This window comes from Marmota monax, unplaced genomic scaffold (assembly GCF_021218885.2).
Source record: "Marmota monax isolate L192 unplaced genomic scaffold, Marmota_monax_Labrador192_F-V1.1 WCK01_AAM20220418_F8-fsc00020, whole genome shotgun sequence".
In the NCBI taxonomy this organism is placed as follows: Eukaryota; Metazoa; Chordata; class Mammalia; order Rodentia; family Sciuridae; genus Marmota; species Marmota monax.
In genome coordinates this window covers 17,014,492-17,036,162 of record NW_026692912.1, presented here as the reverse complement: position 1 = coordinate 17,036,162, position 21,671 = coordinate 17,014,492, and the positions used below count along the sequence as shown (strand labels likewise).

Sequence of the window (21,671 nt, the reverse complement as noted above, 5' to 3'; positions counted from 1 at the left end):
ACCAATGATAAATCCACACTCTAAAAGCAACAATTATTGAATACCCATCAAGAGAGAAAAGAGCCTTATTTTCAAAATCAAATCCAAGTATGTGTTTGGGTAGATTTATATAAGCACAGATGTTATATGGGAGCCTTGTTTTTTCATAATTTAAATTAATATTTTACTCATTCAGTGCATATGATACATTTTCTTACATGAACGTAATAGATATCACAATGAGACATTAATTATGGCATAAATTGATTCTTAAGCTTAACTAGATATTATAATAAATTTACAATTGGAGATTAACAGCTGTGAGCAAAGTTCAGTGCTTGGATTGGGCAAGACTGGCTTTGATCTCTCATGGAGTTACATTTTTCTCTTACTTAGGTTCCTTTAACTATTGATCTCATTAGCAATAAGAGTATAGCATTATTGGGCCAAAACAACTTCAGTGCTATTCCACACACAGTGGTGGGTGTGTTTACATGTTTTATCCTCCAAACAATGAGGTGGAAATAGATATTTTATCCCCATTTTGCAGATGGAGAAAGAGCTGTGGGAGGCCATAGCTTGTAAGTGACAGCTGAGACTCAAACCCGAACGTATCTCTTGACTTTGCAGTTGATGCAAAGTTGATTAGTGAGGTGTCACTTTCTCTAAACAGACTTTCTGGGGAACCTCTCTGTTCCCTGTGTGACTCTCTGTCATAGCACTGACCTAGTGTTACCTGTTATTCTCTGCCAGCGTGTCTGCTTTCCCTTTACACTTTGAGCTCCTCAATCCTGAGACACTCCTGTGCCTAGCAGAGTGCTGGGACTGAGAGGGTCTTCATAAAATGTGTGATGTTGGGACTGGAAACGTTACCTCCACTTTAAATTTCAGTGAGATATACATTGAAGCTAAAAGTGGTTAGCTCAGGAAGGAACCCTATGCTTTTCCTGACAGATGGGGTGGGGAAGGTGTATGCCTTGGTGCTAAGACTGTAGGTGAGAACTGTAGACTGTGACACATGGTGGTTTCTGTTGTGCCTAAAGGTAGGAGTGCCCATTAGCTGAGTATAATGTGGATGTATGTCTTACAGAAGGCCCAGCAGCTGGGACCTAGGCTCTTCCTCCTTCCCACCTCCAGTTAGGAGGAGAGGGGAAGGGATGGGAAGTAGGAGTGTGTGAGAGGGAAAACTCATGTTAGCTTTTCTCTTTGGTAAGGTGGAGAGAAGAGTAAGGGCAAATGAGCTAGGGATTGGAGGAAAAGGGGGAAAGTTTGGAGCAGACTCTGAGGAGGAACATGGGACCCGAGGTACTGGCACATCAGAGGATGCTTGAGCGATTTTCAGGACTCACTTTGCTTGAAAGTAGGTTTCCAAATGAAGATAACCAGCTTGGTTTTGTAATGTTTTCCCACAGTGCTTGAGCTAGGAACAAAAAGAGTAGTTGGTAGGATTTACTTGTGTAGGGGGCTGGAAAAGGGGCAAGAAATCTGAAGCTTGTAGGTACCCTTTAGGCTACTTTGACTATTGGCTGGCTCTATTATAATTATTTGTCGCAGACTCCAGCAGGAGATTGGCAGGGATAGTTTTTAATCTTGGGTTGTTTTCCTAACCAAAAATGCTGCCTACTAAATTTGGATCCCCACCTCCCAGCAAGAGTTTGTTGACTGTTCCTCAGTAGCACTAGTGATAATGGCCTTAGTAGAGACTACAGAGATGAGTTACAGCTGTCAGGGAAAGCTTTGATTTACTAAGTGTCTGAAACACTCCAGGCACACACAAGGGGTTGAATAGTCAGGACACAGTCATGCTCCTTGTTCTTGTGGAGTTTACATGAATGGAGAAGACAGATGGACATGCATATAGTATCAGCTGAGTCTTAATGTGGCGTAAGCCCAGCATGTCCTCATATTCTGGGAATAAAATATATCTATTTAAATGGGAACCAAAAGTTCATGGTAAAAATGGGGGAAAGTTTAGGATTTTATCTTAAAAAAAAAAAAAGTAAATCTAAAAATTTTTAAATAAATTTATATCAACAAAATTTAGTTTTTAATTCCACCAATGAACTACTTCTTAGGATAAATAGTGAGTCAGATAGTTTTTTTGAGGGGAGGGGTATGTCATTTCTCTGATGGTAACACTTCGAAATAATAAAAGGAGTCTTTTGTTTTTTTTTTCTTTCTCAAAGTATTTGAGGACTTCAGTTTCCCAGAGGCTTCTCTTGTCCTTTGATATTGAAATTACTTTCTTTTGATGTGGCTGTCTTGTCACCATGCTTGGTTTTCTTGGGGTTTCTCTGTTAACTGGGCTGGTGCTGCCAGGTCTTCATTTGTGGGTGACTTTGTCTCAGTGCTGAGCAGGTATCTGGTATCTTTGACATGGGCATCATGAAATTCTGTGTCCTATGTATAGGATGGAATTTTACTTTGTGGTCAGTTTTATTGTAGATGTCTGAGAGTGACAGAGGAGCAGGGGTAGATATTTGGTCACACTGGGGACTTGCAGTTTAGGCAGCCACATCTTGTAAGTATTCTTCTCTCACTACAGCTCTGCATTCCAGTCTTCTCTGTTTGACTGCAGTGTGAGGAATTCCTGTATGGTGCCAGAGGAACCTCTGACCCAGACACTGGCACTCCGAGAGAGCTTCCCATAGCTGAGATCTGCAAGAGCACTAACCAAAGTGGCTTAAAAAGAGTATTCCAGGAGCTGATGGGTATCTCACATTGTGTGCCAGGGGTGTGAATTAGGTGGTTGGTGTTTCTCTTTGAGAGACTGCTTTCCTTGGGTCTCTTGGCCAGGAAATAACAGAGCTGAGATTCAGCACAGGGTTATTGGACTGAAGTCTCTTCTTTCCAGCATCTGCCATGCTGTCGTGCTTTGGAAAATTTGGGGTTTAGGGTTTTTAACATGAAAACTTTAAATACTGAACACCAAAGTGCCTTAACCAGGGGATGCTGTGATAGCTTGTGGATATTGGCAAAATCTGCACATGGAGTTTTCAGAGCTCCTTAGAAATTCACAAAAAGCAATGGAAAGACCCTATTCCATGTCACTTTTCTTTGTCTTAAACTCATCAATCCAGATATGAATAGGAGCAACTCTGCCATGAGTCCTGCCCGGGAGGTGCTGCCTTATTGTATCCTCTGATATAATGTGCCAGAGTATTTACATGGTAAAATCTTACTATACCTTTCTTTCCTTCCTTTTCTTTCCCCCTTTCCTTTCCTTTCTTTCCTCCTTCCTTCCTTACTTTCTTTCTTTCTCCTCCTCCTCCTCCTCCTTTTTTTTTTTTTAAACTGGAAATTGTGCCCATGGGGGGCTTTGACACTGAGCTACATTCGCAGCCATTTTTTGAAATCATTTATTTATTAGTTATAGGTGGGCACAATATTTTTATTTTATTTTTATGTGGTGCTTAAAATCAAACCCAGTGCCTCACGCATGCTAGGCAAGTGCTCTATGTCTGAGCCACAACCCCAGCCCCATTCTCTAAGATTTTCTTTTGGGATAGCAAACAGACACTGGTTCTGATAAAGTTGAGATCCACTCTACTGAGGATTAAGATGAGGGCAGAAAAAAAATCACTTTCTACCAGGTTCTAAGTGCTTATCCTAAGGATGTTCTTCATCTTTCACTGTCGCTTTGGTTCCTTGTTGATTACAGAATAATAGGGGAAGCCTATAGGTTTGGCTCTTGTGTCTGGCCCTGCTTGCCTTCTGGCCTCAGCTTTTACCCTTGCTCCAGCCCTTGCTTGTGAGATGTTTTTGTACCTGCCGTGTGCTTTGTGCCTGCCCCTTTCAGCCTTCTTTCCACTCACTGGTGAGTGGTGAGTGCCTGGTTTAGGACCTGGCTGAAGCCTAGTCTTCTCTGTGAGAGTGGTAGTGACTCTCACAGTTACCACTAACTGTTATTCTCTCTTGATATGCCATGCCCTTCCTAATAGACATGTCTTTAAAAGTTTCATCCGTTTTGTTCCATTCTCATTATTGTGTGTACTCCCATTAATGTGCTTAAGGTATCTTTGATGGGAAAAGACCCTCTCCTCTGTTTTGGTTTTGATAATAACAAACTTATAGAAAAGTTGTGAATACAACACAAAGGATGTTTTTTCCTACCCATTTGAGATATGTTGCTGAAATAATGACCAGTAAGCCCAAACAGTATTATTTTTTAAAAAGGAATATCATTTTTTTCTTTTACATAACTATATGATAATACTAAAAATTAGAAAATTGATACTCATTTTGATACAACACAACCATATAATCTTTACTTGTTTAAGTTTTTAAAAAGATATTAAAGTTCCCATTAGTGTTGCATTTGTCATGTCTGTTCAGTGTCCTTCAGTGTGTGTGGGGGGGGTCAGTTCCTTACTACATTTTATAGACTTTTATGAAATGACTGCTATTATTATTATTTTTTTCAATATTTCTTTGATTGTAGATGGATATAATGCCTTTATTTTTATTTATTTATTTTAATATGGTACTGAGGATCTAACCCAGTGCCTCACACATGCTAGGCAAGTGCTCTCCCACTGAGTCACAACCCCAGCCCCTAGGCTGTTATTTTGTAGAAAGCCCCTTAGCTTACCTGATGCTCCTTCTGGACGAGGTTCTGATTCTTTGGCAGGAATGTGGTAGAAGCTGTGCTGTATTCTACCATTTTTTTCTATCCTGTGGTACACCATTTCTTTGTTCTGTTACTTGATTTAAGATAGTGTCAAGCTTCTTCTTTCTTTGTCCCTTTGTAATAAACAAATATATGGTGAAGTAGTATTTTGAGATTATATAAGTAACCCCATCCCTCTCATACAGTTGTTCACTTATTTATATCTGTATTACTCTTGGTTTCCTATTTTAGAATAGTCTTTATCATTATTTGTTTTAATGCTTAAATTGTCACAGATTTCGTCAGTGGGGACTCCTCCTCACTGGTGTTTGTGTACTTTTGATATGTCCTAGCACAAGGCATTTCTTACCTCTCACCTTGGAAGCCAGTGTTTCTTCAAGGAACCCTTGTTCCTTTTAGTAGATAAAATGGTATTTAGAAACCAGAATCTGAGCACCAGGTGTGCTCATTATAATTGGAGTATCTGTTTCTAGGATTTCTCAGAGGCTAAACCTAGACAATATATATTTATATATAAACTATATGGACACATGTATTGTATTTCTTTTATAGCCACCTGTGTCTAGCTACCTATCTGTTCACTGAACACCAGGATTTCGCACAGTTGCATCTAATTCTGGTTTGACACACATGTTCATTCTTGTTTTGTTCTGGCTATGTTTGTAAGTCTTCTTAGTTTTTATTATTTCTTTACAAGTTGGTTAGTCTTGATCTGTTCTCTTATGTATAACCAGTCTCCCTCTGCTGCAGTCCCCTTCCCACATAGTTGCCCTCCTCACCCTATTTGGACTAACACCTTAGGCAGGGCTACTGCCACTCCTTCTTACCATCTTTCTTACCATGAACATCTTTCTCAACTATTTGGCCACCCTTGGTGGATGCCATCTTTATGTTAGGCAATGCTGACACACACTGGTCTGTCTTATGGATGCTCTGTTAGCTCTTCTTGGGTTCTAATATCATTGCTCGTCAGCCCCTCCACTGCACATATATGCTTTCTTTATCCCAACACAAATACTGACCTTGCTCTTCCTAAGCTTATTAAAGTTAGGCCACCCCACATGGATATCTTCTTTATCCTGCTTGGGCTCTGACTTTCTGTTTACCAAGAAGCCCTCCTTACCCTGCTTGGACTTCAACACACTATGCCAAATCACCCCTCAGTGGGGTGCGCCCTCCTCCCCAACTCTAATCCTGTGTCAGGTTGCCTTTGTGGGAGGTTAGTCTCCTCTTTCACTTGAGCGCTGAGATCATACTGCAGATTACCATTCTCACAGTTGGCCTCTTCCTCAACCTCACCAGCTTCTGCCACTCTTCCTCCACATGCCACCACATACCTCTATCTTGCTCATGCTCATGAAATGGCTTTGAAATGGACTGCCAGGAAGAGAAGTGGGAGACATTTAAAATCTGTGAATGGATTTCTCTACTTATGACAGTGGATCCCACAAATTATATTCCTACAAAAAGGTCAGTCATCCATGTACACACCCCCAGTGGGAATGATTATCCTGAACAACACCCATCCTTCAGAGTGAGATTAGAAGAGCTGTCTATCCTCAGTTGAAAGTTCAGCTCCTGAGTAGCTCACCAGGCTGACATAAATGAAGCATGGAGGCTTTTCGTTCAATCTGTCCCCAAACCCAGGCCAGCTGTTTTGGGTCTACACCAGTGTGGCCACTATATTTTGAGGGCCACTTCAGGGTGATTCTTACCATTAGTCCTTGTTATAGGAGTGCTGTTTCTAGAACCTGCTGCTGCACAACTGCTAAGGATGCAGTGCCCTTCAGAGACCATATGGGAAGAAGTCTTGTGGCACTACCCGAGCTCTTCTAAGTTTAGGGCTTTGTATAGCCTCATAGAGAACAAAATCTTTGCATTTGACTGTCAGGCCTGGGAGTGAGGACAGAGCCTGGGATAGTAAGTTACCTAGCCATGGTTGTGAGGAAAGCTTGGATCTAGGCTGGTGCCTGGGAAGCAGCTGCTCCCCTGAGAGCTTTTGCTCTCTATTTATGGGGTCATGATAATGTTACACTACAGTGTTCTAAGCACCCCCAGAAGCCTAAACTAACAAAGCACTTGGGAAGAGTTCCCAGTTTCTCTTGCCCAGACGTTTACGCTCTGCTGTCCCTTTTCCCAAGGAGCACTGCAGCCCTCTTGAGGCTTACTGTTTGTCACGTTGGCCCTAGCCTTGAATTGAGCCCCCCATACAATGGTCCACTACAGTCAGGATGACAAAGGTTGTATGAAGATAGCAAGGACAGCAAGACCAGCGAGGGTTGGGCCCTTTGGGTGGCTAGGGAAGTGCAGGGTAATGGAGTGTTTGTTTCCTGTCTCTGGACCAGGAAGTATTGTTTACTCACTGATGACAGATGCACACAGAATGGAGGGGGTGGTCTCCATGTCCTCACCTGCAGCCTCCAGGCAGCTGGGGCTAGGGTGCCAGTGCTAATGAAGCAGGACCGGAAACCCACTGGACAAGGCTCAGCTGTGAACCCTGGCCTCACAGTCGGGAACGCAGAGGCCCTTTGAAGAAGAAGACAGCTGGGTTTTGGTTTCAGACCTTAACACTGCCATCACTAGATATTCATCTGTCAGCACACAGGGGACAACATGTGGGGAACAGTTGTGTCCAGTCAGGCCAAAGGGAGAAAGAAATGGATGATTTCCAAACTACAAAACTGCCTGGGGCCAGTGGTTCTGCCTTGCATAGCCAAAAATAATTGATTTGGTGAGGTGAAGGCTGAGTGTGAGAGGTTGGACTGTCTGCATGGGCCAGGCGGTCCTTGCCATGTTGCCTTTAGCTCACAGCAGGTGAGGACACTGAGGCTGGAGGTTCTATGCCTAAGTTGTACAGGACGACCTTGCTTGTCTCCCAGTGCTCCAGTACAGACTGCTGTCCTGAACTGGGGGTGAATCCAGCCTGCCCACTGCACTTTATCCAGCATTACTGAAATGAGCTCAGCTTTGCTTTCATTTACTTGAGGCCAGTATTTCCTCCTCTTGCTCTTTTTCCTCTCTCCTGACTTCCAATTGCTGGATTTGACTGGTGGTATTTTTCTTTCAGGACAAAAAAAATATTTGTAATCCTTGGTTGAATTTGTTTACTAAGAGTTCTCTAATCTGTGCAGTTTACTTCTGAGGGGATTTCTTGTTCTACTCTAATGGCTTTTAACTCACAGAGGTTTATTTAGCAGAAGAGGAAGGGAGCAAGTTATCTCCTGCTTAATCCCTCTTGAATGTTTACATTTCTCAGCCAGAGCATGGTGGAAAGTTGCAGCATCCATTTGCTCTGTAATAGTCCATATGTGACTGCCAGAGCTGATGGAAACATATTAACATAAGTGATAATACTGTCATAGAAGTGAAAAGTTAAGTTGCTTATCAGTATATTTTGATAAGCTACTTAAATTTTACAGTAGCATGTGCTGGCTTCAGACAAACGTCATTGATAGGGGATTGTGCACTTTATCTGTCCTCTCTATTGCTTCTCACTTCATTTATTACCCTCAACAGTGCAGCTGGTAATCTGTACAGGGCACTGATCCCCTCTCCCAGGCAGGATGTCACATCTGTGCTGTGCCTCAGGTCCAGCTTTATCAGTAACGGATGCTCTTAGCTCAACAGGCTGGACATGTGCAGGCTGCAAGTACTTGGAATGAAACTTCTCCTGTGCCTGTTCCACGTAACTCTGGAAATGTTCCTTACCAATAGCAGACCCCTTCAAAGTAGTGGTAGAACTTCTTGGGACTGGGGTAACTTTTCCATACACAAGGGGACTTTGCCCTTAATCTTCATCTACTTGTATTTGTTCAGTAAATTCTGAGCGCCAACTATGCACCATGCTTTATTCTTGGCACAGAAAGTGGAGAAAGATGCCCTTCTTCCTTCTTACTCTGTGAGTAAGCCCTAGTCTGTTGAGAAGGCATGTGCTACATCATGTGGGGACCAGGGCAGCACAGGAAAGAGGGAATTGGCATACGATGCAGGCATTCAAGTGGAAGGTTTTCAGGAAGATGAGCAGAAATCAACTAGACTAAACCACAAAGTTCAGAGGGAGATGAGGACTGAGGTGTGCTCACTCAGGTAGGCCTGAGGCTACCTGGATATTCTTGGAGTGAAGCTGCCCTAAGAGTCATAGGCACAGGGCCAAGTAGAGGGAAGAAAGACAGGGAGGCAGTCCAGGGAAATCCTGATAAGGAAAAGCCTCCCCAGCCATCCTAAAAAATGGACATCATTGCAAGAATTTAATCCAATGTGTGATTTTGCATTTCTGAAAGACCATTCTAAGAGCCCAAATGAGGTCTGAACTTCAAGGCCAGGCCATCTTGTGAGTTTAGGGAAGTGATGGTCAGGACATGGGGGAAGGCAGTGGGGACAGAGAATTAGACATTAAATCTACGGTCAATATAGAGTAAGTTCATTAGAAGTTGGTCTAGTGTACCAACACAAGTAGTTTGGGGCATGCAAGGTCTGTGGGACACCTTGCAGCCATCATCAGTGAGTGTGCTGTATGTGGCTGTGTGTGTTCAATCATGAGAAATTGCATGGACACTTTCCTGGGGACGTTGGGTGGGGTGGGAGAGGCCTAGGGCAACACAGAGATGGAGTCTGATTGCAGAGTCTGCTTTGAATTTCTTCTCTATGAACCTGGTTTAGCTCTGAGGCATGGGAATAATTCATAATGGTCATTTAATCCTCTGCCTTACAGAAATAATTAGCATTTCACCTGCCTGTGTTTTCAGGACAGTCTATGACAGGAAGACTCTTAGGGATATAGAGAAAATCTGAAATGTATCAGTCTCGAATTAGGTCTCGGTTCAGATTTTTGACCTGCATACTAATACTTCCTGTGTTTCCTCTTCTTCCCCAGCTATCTGCCCTGGTTCGAGGTATTTTATAAACTACTTAACATCTTGGCAGATTACACGACAAAAAGACAGGTATTTGCCTTTCTTTTAAAAATTAATTATTTTTTAACAAATAAATTTTAAATCATGATTATGAAAGTAATAAATGTCTTGTATTTTACCAGAACCTTTACTAAAAAAAATCAATGCATGCCCACTAGAGAAACTTTGGGAAATTCAGAAAATAGTGGGAAGGAAAAGAAAATCACTTCTCACCTAATCTTCCCTTATTCTTTTCCCAAAAATAAATATTGCTATCTTGTTGGGTTGGCTTTTTTCTTTAGTTTTTTTCTTTGAGTTAAAGAAATAATTAATAGATCTTAGCATTCACAGAGTTAATAGTCACAATTTCTAATATTCCTAAGCAGCTCTGAAAGTTCATGACATGTATTAAATTATAATTTTGCTGAGGCGCAAATTTGAATTGCTCACATCATGCTGCAAATCTGGGGTTTGCAGGTAATGCGCTTTAGTGGCACGTGACCTACCCAGCTGCCCATGCTCCCATTTTGATAAAGCTTTGTGGTGTTTTTTATGCTAATTTTTTAAGGATTTGAAAATTACTTTAAAAATTCAAGTGTACCTTATTATACTTTTGGAAGAAATGGTATGCTGAAGTAGCTCCATGGATGTCAAAGGTCACCTGGAGCTGTGTTTAGACTTGTAGCCCTTGGTTGCAGAAACTATTGTAATAGGCTCCCTTCTCCCATGCTATTAAAAATACTATAAATATTTTTGGTGACTGCATGACACTGTATCATGTACTTTGCAGCTCAGTGGTACAGTATCTCTGGGTTCAACACCCAGTTCTAGAAAGAAAAGAAAGAATGCATGTATCTTATGACTCTGGAAGGGCTGGGTAGATAGTACTTAAGCTAGTACTTGGTTACTGAAAGAGTTTTCTCTTATTGGGAATTTTAATTATTTGGAATTTTTTACTATTATAATAAATACAGCCATTAGCATCTTTGAGCATAAAGCATTTTCTTCATTTTGGATTGTTTCCTTAAGAGGTAACCCCAGACACACGTGTAAGCTCAGTGTATATAATGTTTTTGAAAGAATTCGACAATTGCTTTCCCAAAGAATTGTACTGTTTTTCATAAAGGATACTTCACCAGCAAGGTACAAGAGCCCCTGGGTCACAGTGCTCTCATCAATGTTATTTGATGAACTCGTTGTTTATTTGATAGCTAAGAGTCTTATTGTTTAATGGCACTTCTTTGATTGTTAGTAAGTTGAATATATGTCCATATGACTAACTTTTTATGTTTTTATTTTTGTTGGACTAAATTTTTTAATTAATTAAAGTGATCCTATTCTTAAATGTTAAAGAAAAATGCTTTTGTCTATAGAATACTAGTTCTGAGAAATATTCCATAAAAAACAACTACTATGGTTTAGCATGATCAGGTTTGAGGAGTGAAAGCCATATTTTCCTTCCTTAAGATTTACATAATGCAGGCCCTAAGAGGTCCTGCAGAAGAAAAAAAGTTTATTAAGCTGGGGTTGTGACTCAGTGGTAGAGCACTTGCCTAGCATGCATGAGGGACTGGGTTCGATCCCCAGCACCACCTAAAAAAAAAAAAAAAACAAAAAACAAAACAAAATAAAGGTATTGTGTCCCTCTACAACTAAAAGTATTTAAAAAAGAAAGAGAAAAAAGTTTGTTAAGCAGTGCTTCTCATCTTATTTAATCCCAAACCCTTTTTGTTGTATGGCAAAAAAGCATTCAGAGAGATCACTGTGTTTACCTGGAACACACCTTGGGAAATGCTGTTGCCTTCAGGAAAGGTGGAAATTGTGTGTATGCTAGGTAAATCTTTTGAGTTAGATTTATTCACTAGCAAATGCATTCTAGAGGTCACAGAAAATGGAAGGAAAATCTAGTACAAATGGTTCTCTCAATCGCTACACATACTCTGAAAGAAGCCTAAATGTCAGGGACTATCATAAAATAAGTGACTTACTCTTTGATGAAGATTATTAGGAGATTGTGTTGAGTCTGATCATCAATTCAGTTATAGTTATCTTTAGTCAAACATTTAGGATTTTTACTCAAGGTTGAAAGATGTCTAACAAAATTGTATAGCACAGAGACTCTTAGCAGTTTTTGAACTGCATATTAACTCACATACTTTCTTTTGTATTCTCCAGTTTTTTAATAAACAACAATAGAAATTAGTATTCCTAAAAACATCTTGTTCAGGATATGGCAGTGCATACCTATAATCCCAGGTCATCCTCTACAACCTAATGAGATCTTATCTCCAAAAAAATTTAATTAAAAGGAATGGGGATGCAGCTCAGTGGTACAGTACCCCTGGGTTCAACACCCAGTTCTAGAAAGAAAGGAAAGAACGCACATAATTTATGACTCAGGAAGGGCTGGGTAGACAGTACTTAAGCATGGGGGAGACCAGATATCACCCTGTAAAATTGATGCATCTGTCCTTGGCTATTGCTCCAACAAGGACTCTACCTCTTAGAGTATTGAAGGCTAAGATCATACAACTGTCTAGTTTGTAAGGTGTTGGCCAGTATAGGTAAGAATTTTTATTTAAAAAACTAAACCACGTCAAAATAGAATGCCTCTCCCCTTAAAACAAACAAAACAAAACCCTTCTCCTATCCAACAGTCATTGGAAAGGCTGGGTATGGTAGGCTTCTATTTGGGGGGGGGGGGTTGTGTGTGTGTGTGTTTGTGTGTGTGTGTGTGAGAGAGAGAGAGAGAGAGAGAGAATATGAAGAGAGAGAATGAACAAGAATGAGACCACGACCTTTCAGCCTGGGAAGTCAGAGCCTAAGGTGGGGGATCAGGGTGTTTTTTTGGTTCCTAGCTCCAACATGGTTATCAGATCCTGAATGGAACACTGAGGGCATCCATGTGGAAGGGAGGGGATGGCAGGGTAAGGAGAGCATCTGAACTGCAGATTAGTGTGCTCAGAGTATTGGGCTGGGGAGATGAGGATACGTATGTAGGAAAGTGGGGATAGTGGCATATGGGGATATTGGAACTTAGGTGAGATCTGGGAGGATCCACATGGAACGGGAGACAGCAACAGTGGCTCAGCAGTGTTCAGCAGGAAGGGAGGCTCCAATTTGTGAGGGGTGAAGAGTAGAGACTCAGTCCTGGAGGTCAGAGGGCAAGGTAAGCCTCTGGGTGGGGAAGGAGAAAGGGACAGTGATAGAAGTGTGGTTCCATACAAATAACTAAATATGCTCAGAAGATAGAGGCAAGATGTTTCCATGCCGCAGACAGGATAATTTGTGGAATATAGTCATAAATATATTTTTTAAAAAAGGAAATTTGAATGATTCCTATGTTGGACTGGACTTAGAGCCATTGGTGTGAACCCAAGGCTTTTGATAACGTGAAGATAGATCCAGAAATAAATAGAGATGTTTGAGGCCTATTGTGGGTCTGTGTGTATTATGCTCCCCAGCTTTATCCACTGAAAGGGCCTGGTGTCAGCAACCCCAAGCAGCAGTGAACATTCCTGGTGTTCAGATCCTAGTTCCTAAATACCATTCCCTACTAAAAGAGACCAGGACTCCTTGAAGAAATATCTGATTCCAGGTCTGGGGCAGGGAAAGTATAGGATAAGCCTAGAATATCTTTATTGCCCTAAAGTAAGGAAGTACTCAAAACATGATGGGGAAATGTCAGACACAAAAGTGAGCTTGAAGAGCCACCAGGTTTCCACTGGTCAGATCTGGGAGTGTCAAAACAAATATTGATAGCAAAAGATTGTAGCTCACTGAATAAACTGGAAACCATGTGCCCAGATAATATAAATAAGTAAATGTATAAATTGAAGTTTCAAGGAATGGAATCTTTACATAAAGCATCACTCCACAAAATATTTATTAAATACATAAGGAAAAGTGTCACCTCACAGTAGAGACATCAAATTAATTTGTTAAATGATCAAAACAAACATCACTGGTAAAGGGACAAATTGAAATTTTAATCATAAGAAAATATCAGGCAATTGAGAATCATTCTACAATGGGTGGGGCTCACTGTCCAGGTCATATAAATCTAGGAAGGACTGAAGGCTGCTCCAGAGGGAAGACTTGAGCCTCATAATTACCAAAGGCATCAGAGGATTCTGCTCTGGATTTGTGTCTGTGAGGGTATTAGTGGCACCCTTGGCAAAACTTGACAGGCCCTGAGAACTGGAGGCTCATGCTGCATGCAGGATAATTTCTTGAGTATGATGATTAACTATAGTTATGTGGGAGAATATTCTTGTTGGGATCTATTGATGATGGGTCAATGTCAGCAACTTGTCCTCAGTTCAGGAACTAGAAGGTTTTTAATACTGTTTCTACAACTGTTCTGTAAATTTAAGACTGTTGTAGAGCAAAACATATATACACATAAATTTATGTCCCTCCTCTGTGAGAAACTTGTTTGATTATCAGAGTTCAGGTTAAAACAAGCTTATAGTTTGGACTCACTCTCTTTTTCCTTAGGTTCAGTGCCCAAAACAGAGACCGCTCTGGGCATGAACACACCAAATCTGATTTGCTGCCAGCTATGCAACTTACTGATTTGAAACAAATCGCCTTTCAGAACCTCAGTCTTCACAACTGTAAAGTGGGGTGGTTGGGCAGATCAAGTGCATAACAAATGGATACCAATGTAAACTTTCTGCTGTTATGTTAGCACAAAGAATTCCATGGATTGAGAAGAGAAATGGCTTTTGGATTATTCTGAGAGCAGTGTTTCTTTGAGCATTTTAAAGGCGAATCTGTTTTAAATTGAATAATTCGTACTGCTTTGTATGTCATTCTGTTGTTCAGTTTCACTAATTAAAATGCACAGCCACCATTCTCTATTGCCTGCTGGGGTACTTAGTTCATTTCTGACTTTCCATAATCAGAGGCTGCCATGTGTACCCAGTGAACACTCAATAAAATTAATTGAGGGTAATGATGAAGACAGGATCCACAGTGTCATCGTTATTTCTCCCAGCCACCCCCGCTGTGGAAGCTCAGATTGTTTGCATTTAAAAGTTGTTGCTATGGAATTGAGGGGAAAGATTTGCTGAGAGCTTATGGTATATGATCCATAAAAGGCGGTCATGGTAGGTGTCTCACTGAGTAGAAAATGTCAAACTCAATGTAGGAGGATCTATTTGGCTCCTATGTTTGAGCCATACGCAGTGTCTTTAGCCCAATCCTGCTTGAATATCAAACCTATTCCTGTTCTGGGGCCAGCATCTCCCCCTCAGCCATGAAGGCCCAGCTCATGTGTGCCCAGATATTCTGTAGGTGTCTTACTAAGAACTCAGCTTTGCTTTTGTTACTTAGGCCTTTTATTTCTTCCAGGAAAGTCAGTGGAATGAACTTCTTGAAACTCTGCACAGACTTCCCATCCCTGACCCCGGAGTGTCTGTTCATCTCAGTGTGGTAAGTGGAGCAGAATAGCAGGTATCCCTGAGAAGGCATTTCGTTATGAACAGTCAGAGGGACTTGGGCCAAGAAGATTGTCTTTTCTCATCTGTGCCTCCCCGACTCCTACTCTGAGAATACTCAGAAACCTCTAGGCTTCGAGGAAAACCAGGAGGTTGAATTTCTTCATTTCTCTTAGATTTCACAAGACACCGAGTGTCCCAGTGTCCTGGGGCTATTCTCTGAACATCACTCCTTCACCAGCATCTTCTCGATTGCAGATGCTGGGCTAAATAAGATGACTGGCCCCTGACTGCGACTTTAGCCCCTGGCCTGTGCTCCCTGTATCACCCTTTGTCCCCCATGCTGCTGCACATTTCCTCTTGTTGAAGGCCACCCTACACTCTCAGCCTTCAACAACACCTCTCCCCTATTTGCCTGGTAGACCACACATATCCTTCATAATCAATTCTGATTTATTTCCAGAGAAATTCTTCCTTGACTTTGCAGGCTGAGGCTAAAGCTTTCTCCTTTGCCCCAAGCATCTGGCACACTTTGCAGTGCATACCTCCACTGTATTGGAATGATCTATTTTCTTTTCTCCCTCACTGGACTGAGCATCCCTTGAGGACAGAGGGAGAGTTTCTGGCCTACAATGGTAATCATTTCTTTTAATGATCCCCCCACCACCCTTAGCTACCAGGGATTGAATCCATGCTGGGCAAGTGTTCTACCACTGAGCTACATTCCCAGCCCTAGTTTTGAGACTGGGTTTCACAAAATTACCCAGGCTGGTCTTTAATTTGAAATTCTCCTGCCTCGGCCTTCTAAGTAGATAGGATTACAAGCATGAACTATCATGCCTAGCATTTTGATTGCTTTTAAATATATGCATGTTTTACAGTGTGCTAGAATGGAAAATCCTGTGAACTATCTACTAGAAGATTTCAATCCTTGTAAACTATTTTTCTAGTGACCTGGTGAAATTAATCAGTACCTTTAATTTTGTGAGCCTCAATGTCTTCATCTATCATGTAAGGCATCCTAAGAGGTATATGGAATCTTTTTCATATTTCAGTTACTGGAATTCTCCAGTTCCCTAGGTTGAGCCCTTGTCTCTAAGTTCATTGAAATTTCCTTTGGCCAAGTATTGATTATTATCCAGAAGCTATTTCCCCTGTGTCATAGGAAGTATTGGCCCAAGAAGTATTCACTTTCCAACTTCATTAGAACCACATACAGTGTTGGTATTCAGTGGTTAGGAAATTGTCTAAGGAAAATTAATATTTCCTATAGCTTTTTTTTTCAGAATCATGATAAAATTGGAAATCATATTACTATCAATAACTAATAAAGTTGTTGTTAAGTTTCTAATTTATACTAAATCTGTATCCCTAATATGCAAAACACTGCCACAAAATAGGTACTAACATTTTCATTTCATAGACAAAAGCTTTAGAGAGGAAAGGTTACTTACACATTAAAGTCTTGTGGTTTAGAAATGATAAAATTTGAATTTTCAACCCAGGGCTAATTTGAAAGCCAGTGCCCTTTCCACTATGCCACGTTTGTTGTAAGAGGAGAGGAGGGAGGGTTGAAGGGATTTATAGAGGTTTTTACTCATTTTATTCGAGCATAGGAAAATACCTTATTACAAAAATTCTTGTAAGTCAGATGGAAGTGTCTAGAAAAAAATGAACAAATGGTCTTTAGACCTGCCCAAGTCATTGCTAAAGCTAAGCAGCCCTGCCTTTGTCTCTCTCTCCTTTTTCCTAAGCAGCTTGATCTCACTGCTTCAGTCTGTAATGACATCCGACAGGTAGCTGTAGAGTAGCCCAGCTGGGTCACCAGCTGCTGGGGAGGAAGGGCCACTTCTTCCCCCAAAATGGTTGCACAAGCGGCATTCTGCCAGGCCTCAAGGACAAGCCATCTCAGGGGCAGGAGGAACTGTTGGGGTGTGCATCTGTTTCATGTGAGTGGATTCTAGGAATGTTTCTGACCTCCCTTAGTCCCCAGCATTTCATGGGCAATGGAGCAAGATAGAATCTCAAAGGACAGCCTGGGCACTACTTGGTTTTGGAATTGCAACCACTCAGTATTTACAATCCATTGCATTTGCATAGGCAGGTTTTTCTTTTTTCTTCTTCTCTAGGAATTCCTCTTTCCAAATTGCTTTTTCTGATTTTGAAGGGCTGCTCTCATCTAGGTTATAAATCTCAAATGTTAATAAAATGTCATTCTTGGAATTTTGATTTTTAGTTGCTCTCTACAAAAGAATATTTCCATGTGTCCATGTGTCTGATATAGGTTCTTGAGAAAAATAGAAATAGCAATTGGGAGCAATTATCATTTTATGTTAAAATACTATTTATTGAGTGCTAAGCACTTCATATATATAATGTTTGTTCTCTACAACTACTTCAAAATAGATATAATAATTCCCATTTATAGATTCTAAAACTGAGGTTCTCTGTTATTAAATGAAGTTGCCTGAGCTCACATACCTACTAAGTGGACAAGAGTTTTCTCACTGTGCCAAGCCATTAATTGATGATTCTATCACTGTATGTACATTTGGTGCTGTACATTTCCTGATGCTCCCTTCTTAGCCATTTGGTATAGAAGTTGGTATTTCATGGAGTTATTTTGAGCCTTATATTTTGTTTTTCTCATTTTAATCCTCATGTTAAGTTGAATTAATTGTTGACTAGTTTCCATGCTGCACCATCTATTGTGATACTTCATAGGTAACATTTTGGCATAGACACACAGATTTTGGAATAATGCATTGCAGAATGTTTTTAAAAATATTTTTGTAACACTTTATTTTTACTTTTAACTTTTTTATTTTAATTCAAGTTCCATTAGGCATAATTTGCACATAAAAAGCACAAGTATAACTGTTTGTTACAGTGGAAAGGGTATAGCTCTAATTATATGGACCTGGCTTCAGTTCTGATTTTGCCACATATTAACTGTGAGATCTTAGATGAATTACCTACCTCTTTGAACATTAATTTATCCACTTGTAAAAAGTAGATAATATATACTTAAAATTTATTATGGAGATTAGAGATAATATTAGATCTATACTATCTGACATAAAGTCTTCCATCTAGTATGTGTTCAATAAATTTCTGCTAAATATTAGACAAGTAGCTCATACTGTTATTGTTATCATTGTCATTGTTACAATTGTCCCTAGGGCCTTTCATTTCAGAAAATACAAATCATTGTTCTAGAGACAATTATTTTGCAGTTACCTAGGAATAAAGGTTTGGGGGAGGACTTCCTGAAATGTCACTTGGGGGTCCAGGTCTAAGTTTGAACTTAGACCATGGTTAAGTTGACCCTCTCTGCATGTGACCTTTTCTAGCCTTTCATAGTTCCATCTTTAATTGACTAGCACCAGGCTTTTTCCATTCTTGCTTGCCATTGTTCTGAGTCTTTAAGAGCAGCAGAGGCAGTGTCATCAGTTCAGCCTGTTGTCATTTAATTCAGAGACACACTTGTTACATACATGGAGATGTCCCATTCAGAGTCTTTGAAGAGGTCAGTTTTTCAGTTCTGCTGAGTCTCTAGCCACCTTCACTGGCAATCCCACTGGAAGGCAGTAGGCTTCTTTGTGGAGTGTGCTTAAGTGGACAGATTCTCCACTCTCAGCCATCTGCAGTGGTCTCAGCAGAGTAGCCCTTGAGCTGGAGTTGTTCTTAACATCACCTGGTTCTTCAGTGCAGATTTTGGCCACAGTTTATAGATGGCTGTAATCTCAGCTGTTGAAATGAAACAGCAGGTCTGGTTGATGAAGACCAAGGCTGAGTAAAACTAATGTGATTTGGCCCCTAGAGTCCTCTTGTCTCTGAGCAATAAATTTTGAAACCTGCAACTTTTGTGTATTTAGGAACCTATAAATATTACATGGGAATTTAACCTTTAACTTTTTCATTTATATCCCACAAAGAAGTTCATCTCTCCTAGAAAAGAACTCTTCTACCAAACTCAAAATTTCATGTATCTGATTTAATGTAACATTATCCTAAAAATAAAATTCATAGATATTCCCTATGAGTCATACTCTGTCTCCTCTTATGAGTAAGGAAGTATCTTTCAATCATATACTTGAATTCTGAGCAGTGTGCTTGTTATATAGTTATACATTCTTACAAAAATACAGAGCTTGTGCTTTTCTTTTCCAGCATTCTTACTTTACTGTGCCTGATACCAGAGAACTTCCCAGCATACCTGAAAATGTGAGTACTTGGGAAGAAAATGTTAAATTTATATTCTTTGATTTCTACTTATTTTTTAAATTAAAGGATTATTTTAGAATGTAATTGTGAAATTGTCATTTTTATAGTTTTTTAAAAGAATGCATTAGCAGGGTGGTACAACCTGTAATGTCTGTGGCTTGGGAGGCTGAGGCAGGAGGATCACATGTTTAAAGCCAGCTTCAGCAAGTTAGTGAGGCCCTAAGCAACTTAGTGAGACTTCGTGTCAAAAAAAAAAAAAAAAAAAAGGCAGTGAGTGAGGGCTGTGGATGTGGCTCAGTAGTTAAGTGCCCCTGGCTTCCATCCCTGATACAAAGGAAAAAATAAGGCATTATAAAAACAAATATAATAGGAAAAATGTATTATAAAAGCAAAATGTTGAAAATATAGAAAGTAAAAAGACAAGGAGAGATGTTCCTCATATGTCTCAAAGGTAAATCACCTATTAATGTGTCAATATCTCATTGTAGTCTTTTTAGAATATATTTTTACATAGTTAAATCACTTATTACATGAGTGTCTTTCTCATTTCATTCATAAGAATCATTTGTATTCACTACATAATATTCCATGTGCTTATCATTCCTCACTGTTTAAGTTTACTTATCATTTCTCACTGTTGTACACTTACATCGTTTCTCCTTTCTATCATAAATGAAATGTTTCCACATGAATAAAATTCCATGTAAAGGTTTCTTATTTTATTTTTTATTTTTTATTTTTTTTATTTTTTTAATTGGTTGTTCAAAACATTACAAAGCTCATGACATATCATCTTCCATACATTTGATTCAAGTGGGTTATGAACTCCCATTTTTTACCCCAAATACAAGTTGCAGAATCACATCGGTTACACATCCACATTTTTACATAATACCATATTAGTGACTGTTGTATTCTGCTACCTTTCCTATCCCCTACTATCCCCCCTCCCCTTCCCTCTCATCTTCCCTCTCTACCCCATCTGCTGTTGTTTAATTCTCTCCCTTGTTTTTTTTTTTCCCCTTTCCCCTCACAAACTCTTATATGTAATTTTGTGTAACAATGAGGGTCTCCTTCCATTTCCATAGTTTCCCTTCTCTCTCCCTTTCTCTCCCCCCACTCGTCTCTGTTTAATGTTAATCTTTTCCTCATGCTCTTCTTCCCTGTTCTGATCTTAGTTGCTCTCTTTATATCAAAGAAGACATTTGGCATTTGTTTTTTAAGGATTGGCTAGCTTCACTTAGCATAATCTGCTCTAGTGCCATCCATTTCCCTGCAAAATCCATGATTTTGTCATTTTTTAGTGCTGCGTAATACTCCATTGTGTATAAATGCCACAGTTTTTTAATCCATTCATCTATTGAAGGGCATCTGGGTTGATTCCAAAGCCTAGCTATTGTGAATTGTGCTGCCATGATCATTGATGTGGCAGTATCCCTATAGTATGCTCTTTTAAGGTCCTCAGGGAATAGACCGAGAAGGGCGATAGCTGGGTCAAATGGTGGTTCCATTCCCAGCTTTCCTAGGAATCTCCATACTGCTTTCCATATTGGCCGCACCAGTTTGCAGTTCCACCAGCAATGTATAAGTGTACCCTTTTCCCCACATCCTCGCCAACACTTATGGTTGCTTGACTTCATAATGGCTGCCAATCTTACTGGAGTGAGATGGTATCTTAGGGTGGTTTTGATTTGCATTTCTCTGACTGCTAGAGATGGTGAGCATTTTTTCATGTACTTATTGATAGATTGTATGTCCTCCTCTGAGAAGTGTCTGTTCAGGTCCTTCGCCCATTTGTTGATAGGGTTGTTTGTTATCTTGTTGTTTAATTTTTTGAGTTCTTTGTATATTCTGGATATTAGGGCTCTATCTGAAGTGTGAGGAGTAAAGATTTGTTCCCAGGGTGTAGGTTCCCTATTTACCTCTCTTATTGTTTCTCTTGCTGAGAAAAAACTTTTTAGTTTGAGTAAGTCCCATTTGTTGATTCTAGTTATTAACTTTTGTGCTATGGGCGTCCTATTAAGGAATTTGGAGCCCGACCCCACAATGTGTAGATCGGAGCCAACTTTTTCTTCTATCAGGTGCAGAGTCTCTGATTTGATATCTAGGTCCTTGATCCATTTTGAATTTACTTTTGTGCATGGCGAGAGAAAGGGGTTCAGCTTCATTTTGTTGCATATGGATTTCCAGTTTTCCCAGCACCATTTGTTGAAGATGCTATCCTTTCTCCATTGCATGCTTTTAGCGCCTTTATCAAATATAAGAAAGTTGTAATTTTGTGGATTGGTCTCTGTGTCCTCTATTCTGTACCATTGATCCACCTGCCTGTTTTGGTACCAGTACCATGCTGTTTTTGTTACTATTGCTCTGTAGTACAGTTTGAAATCTGGTATCGCTATACCTCCCGATTCACACTTCCTGCTTAGAATTGCTTTTGCTATTCTGGGTCTTTTGTTTTTCCATATGAATTTCATGATAGCTTTATCTATTTCTACCAGA

The 21,671-nt window shown here is 40.1% G+C and overlaps 1 protein-coding gene across 15 annotated transcripts in view; it reads left to right on the top strand.

Moving 5' to 3' along the window:
- Dennd1a (DENN domain containing 1A) overlaps window positions 1-21,671 on the top strand; it is a 512,715-nt gene that overhangs the window by 234,180 nt on the left and 256,864 nt on the right. For all 15 annotated transcript variants that reach the window (XM_046451690.2, XM_058581714.1, XM_058581715.1 and 12 more), the window contains 3 exons: window positions 9,483-9,552; window positions 14,860-14,940; window positions 19,119-19,172. In XM_046451690.2, coding sequence (XP_046307646.1) covers window positions 9,483-9,552; window positions 14,860-14,940; window positions 19,119-19,172 — 205 coding nt within the window. The remainder of the gene's footprint in view (window positions 1-9,482; window positions 9,553-14,859; window positions 14,941-19,118; window positions 19,173-21,671) is intronic.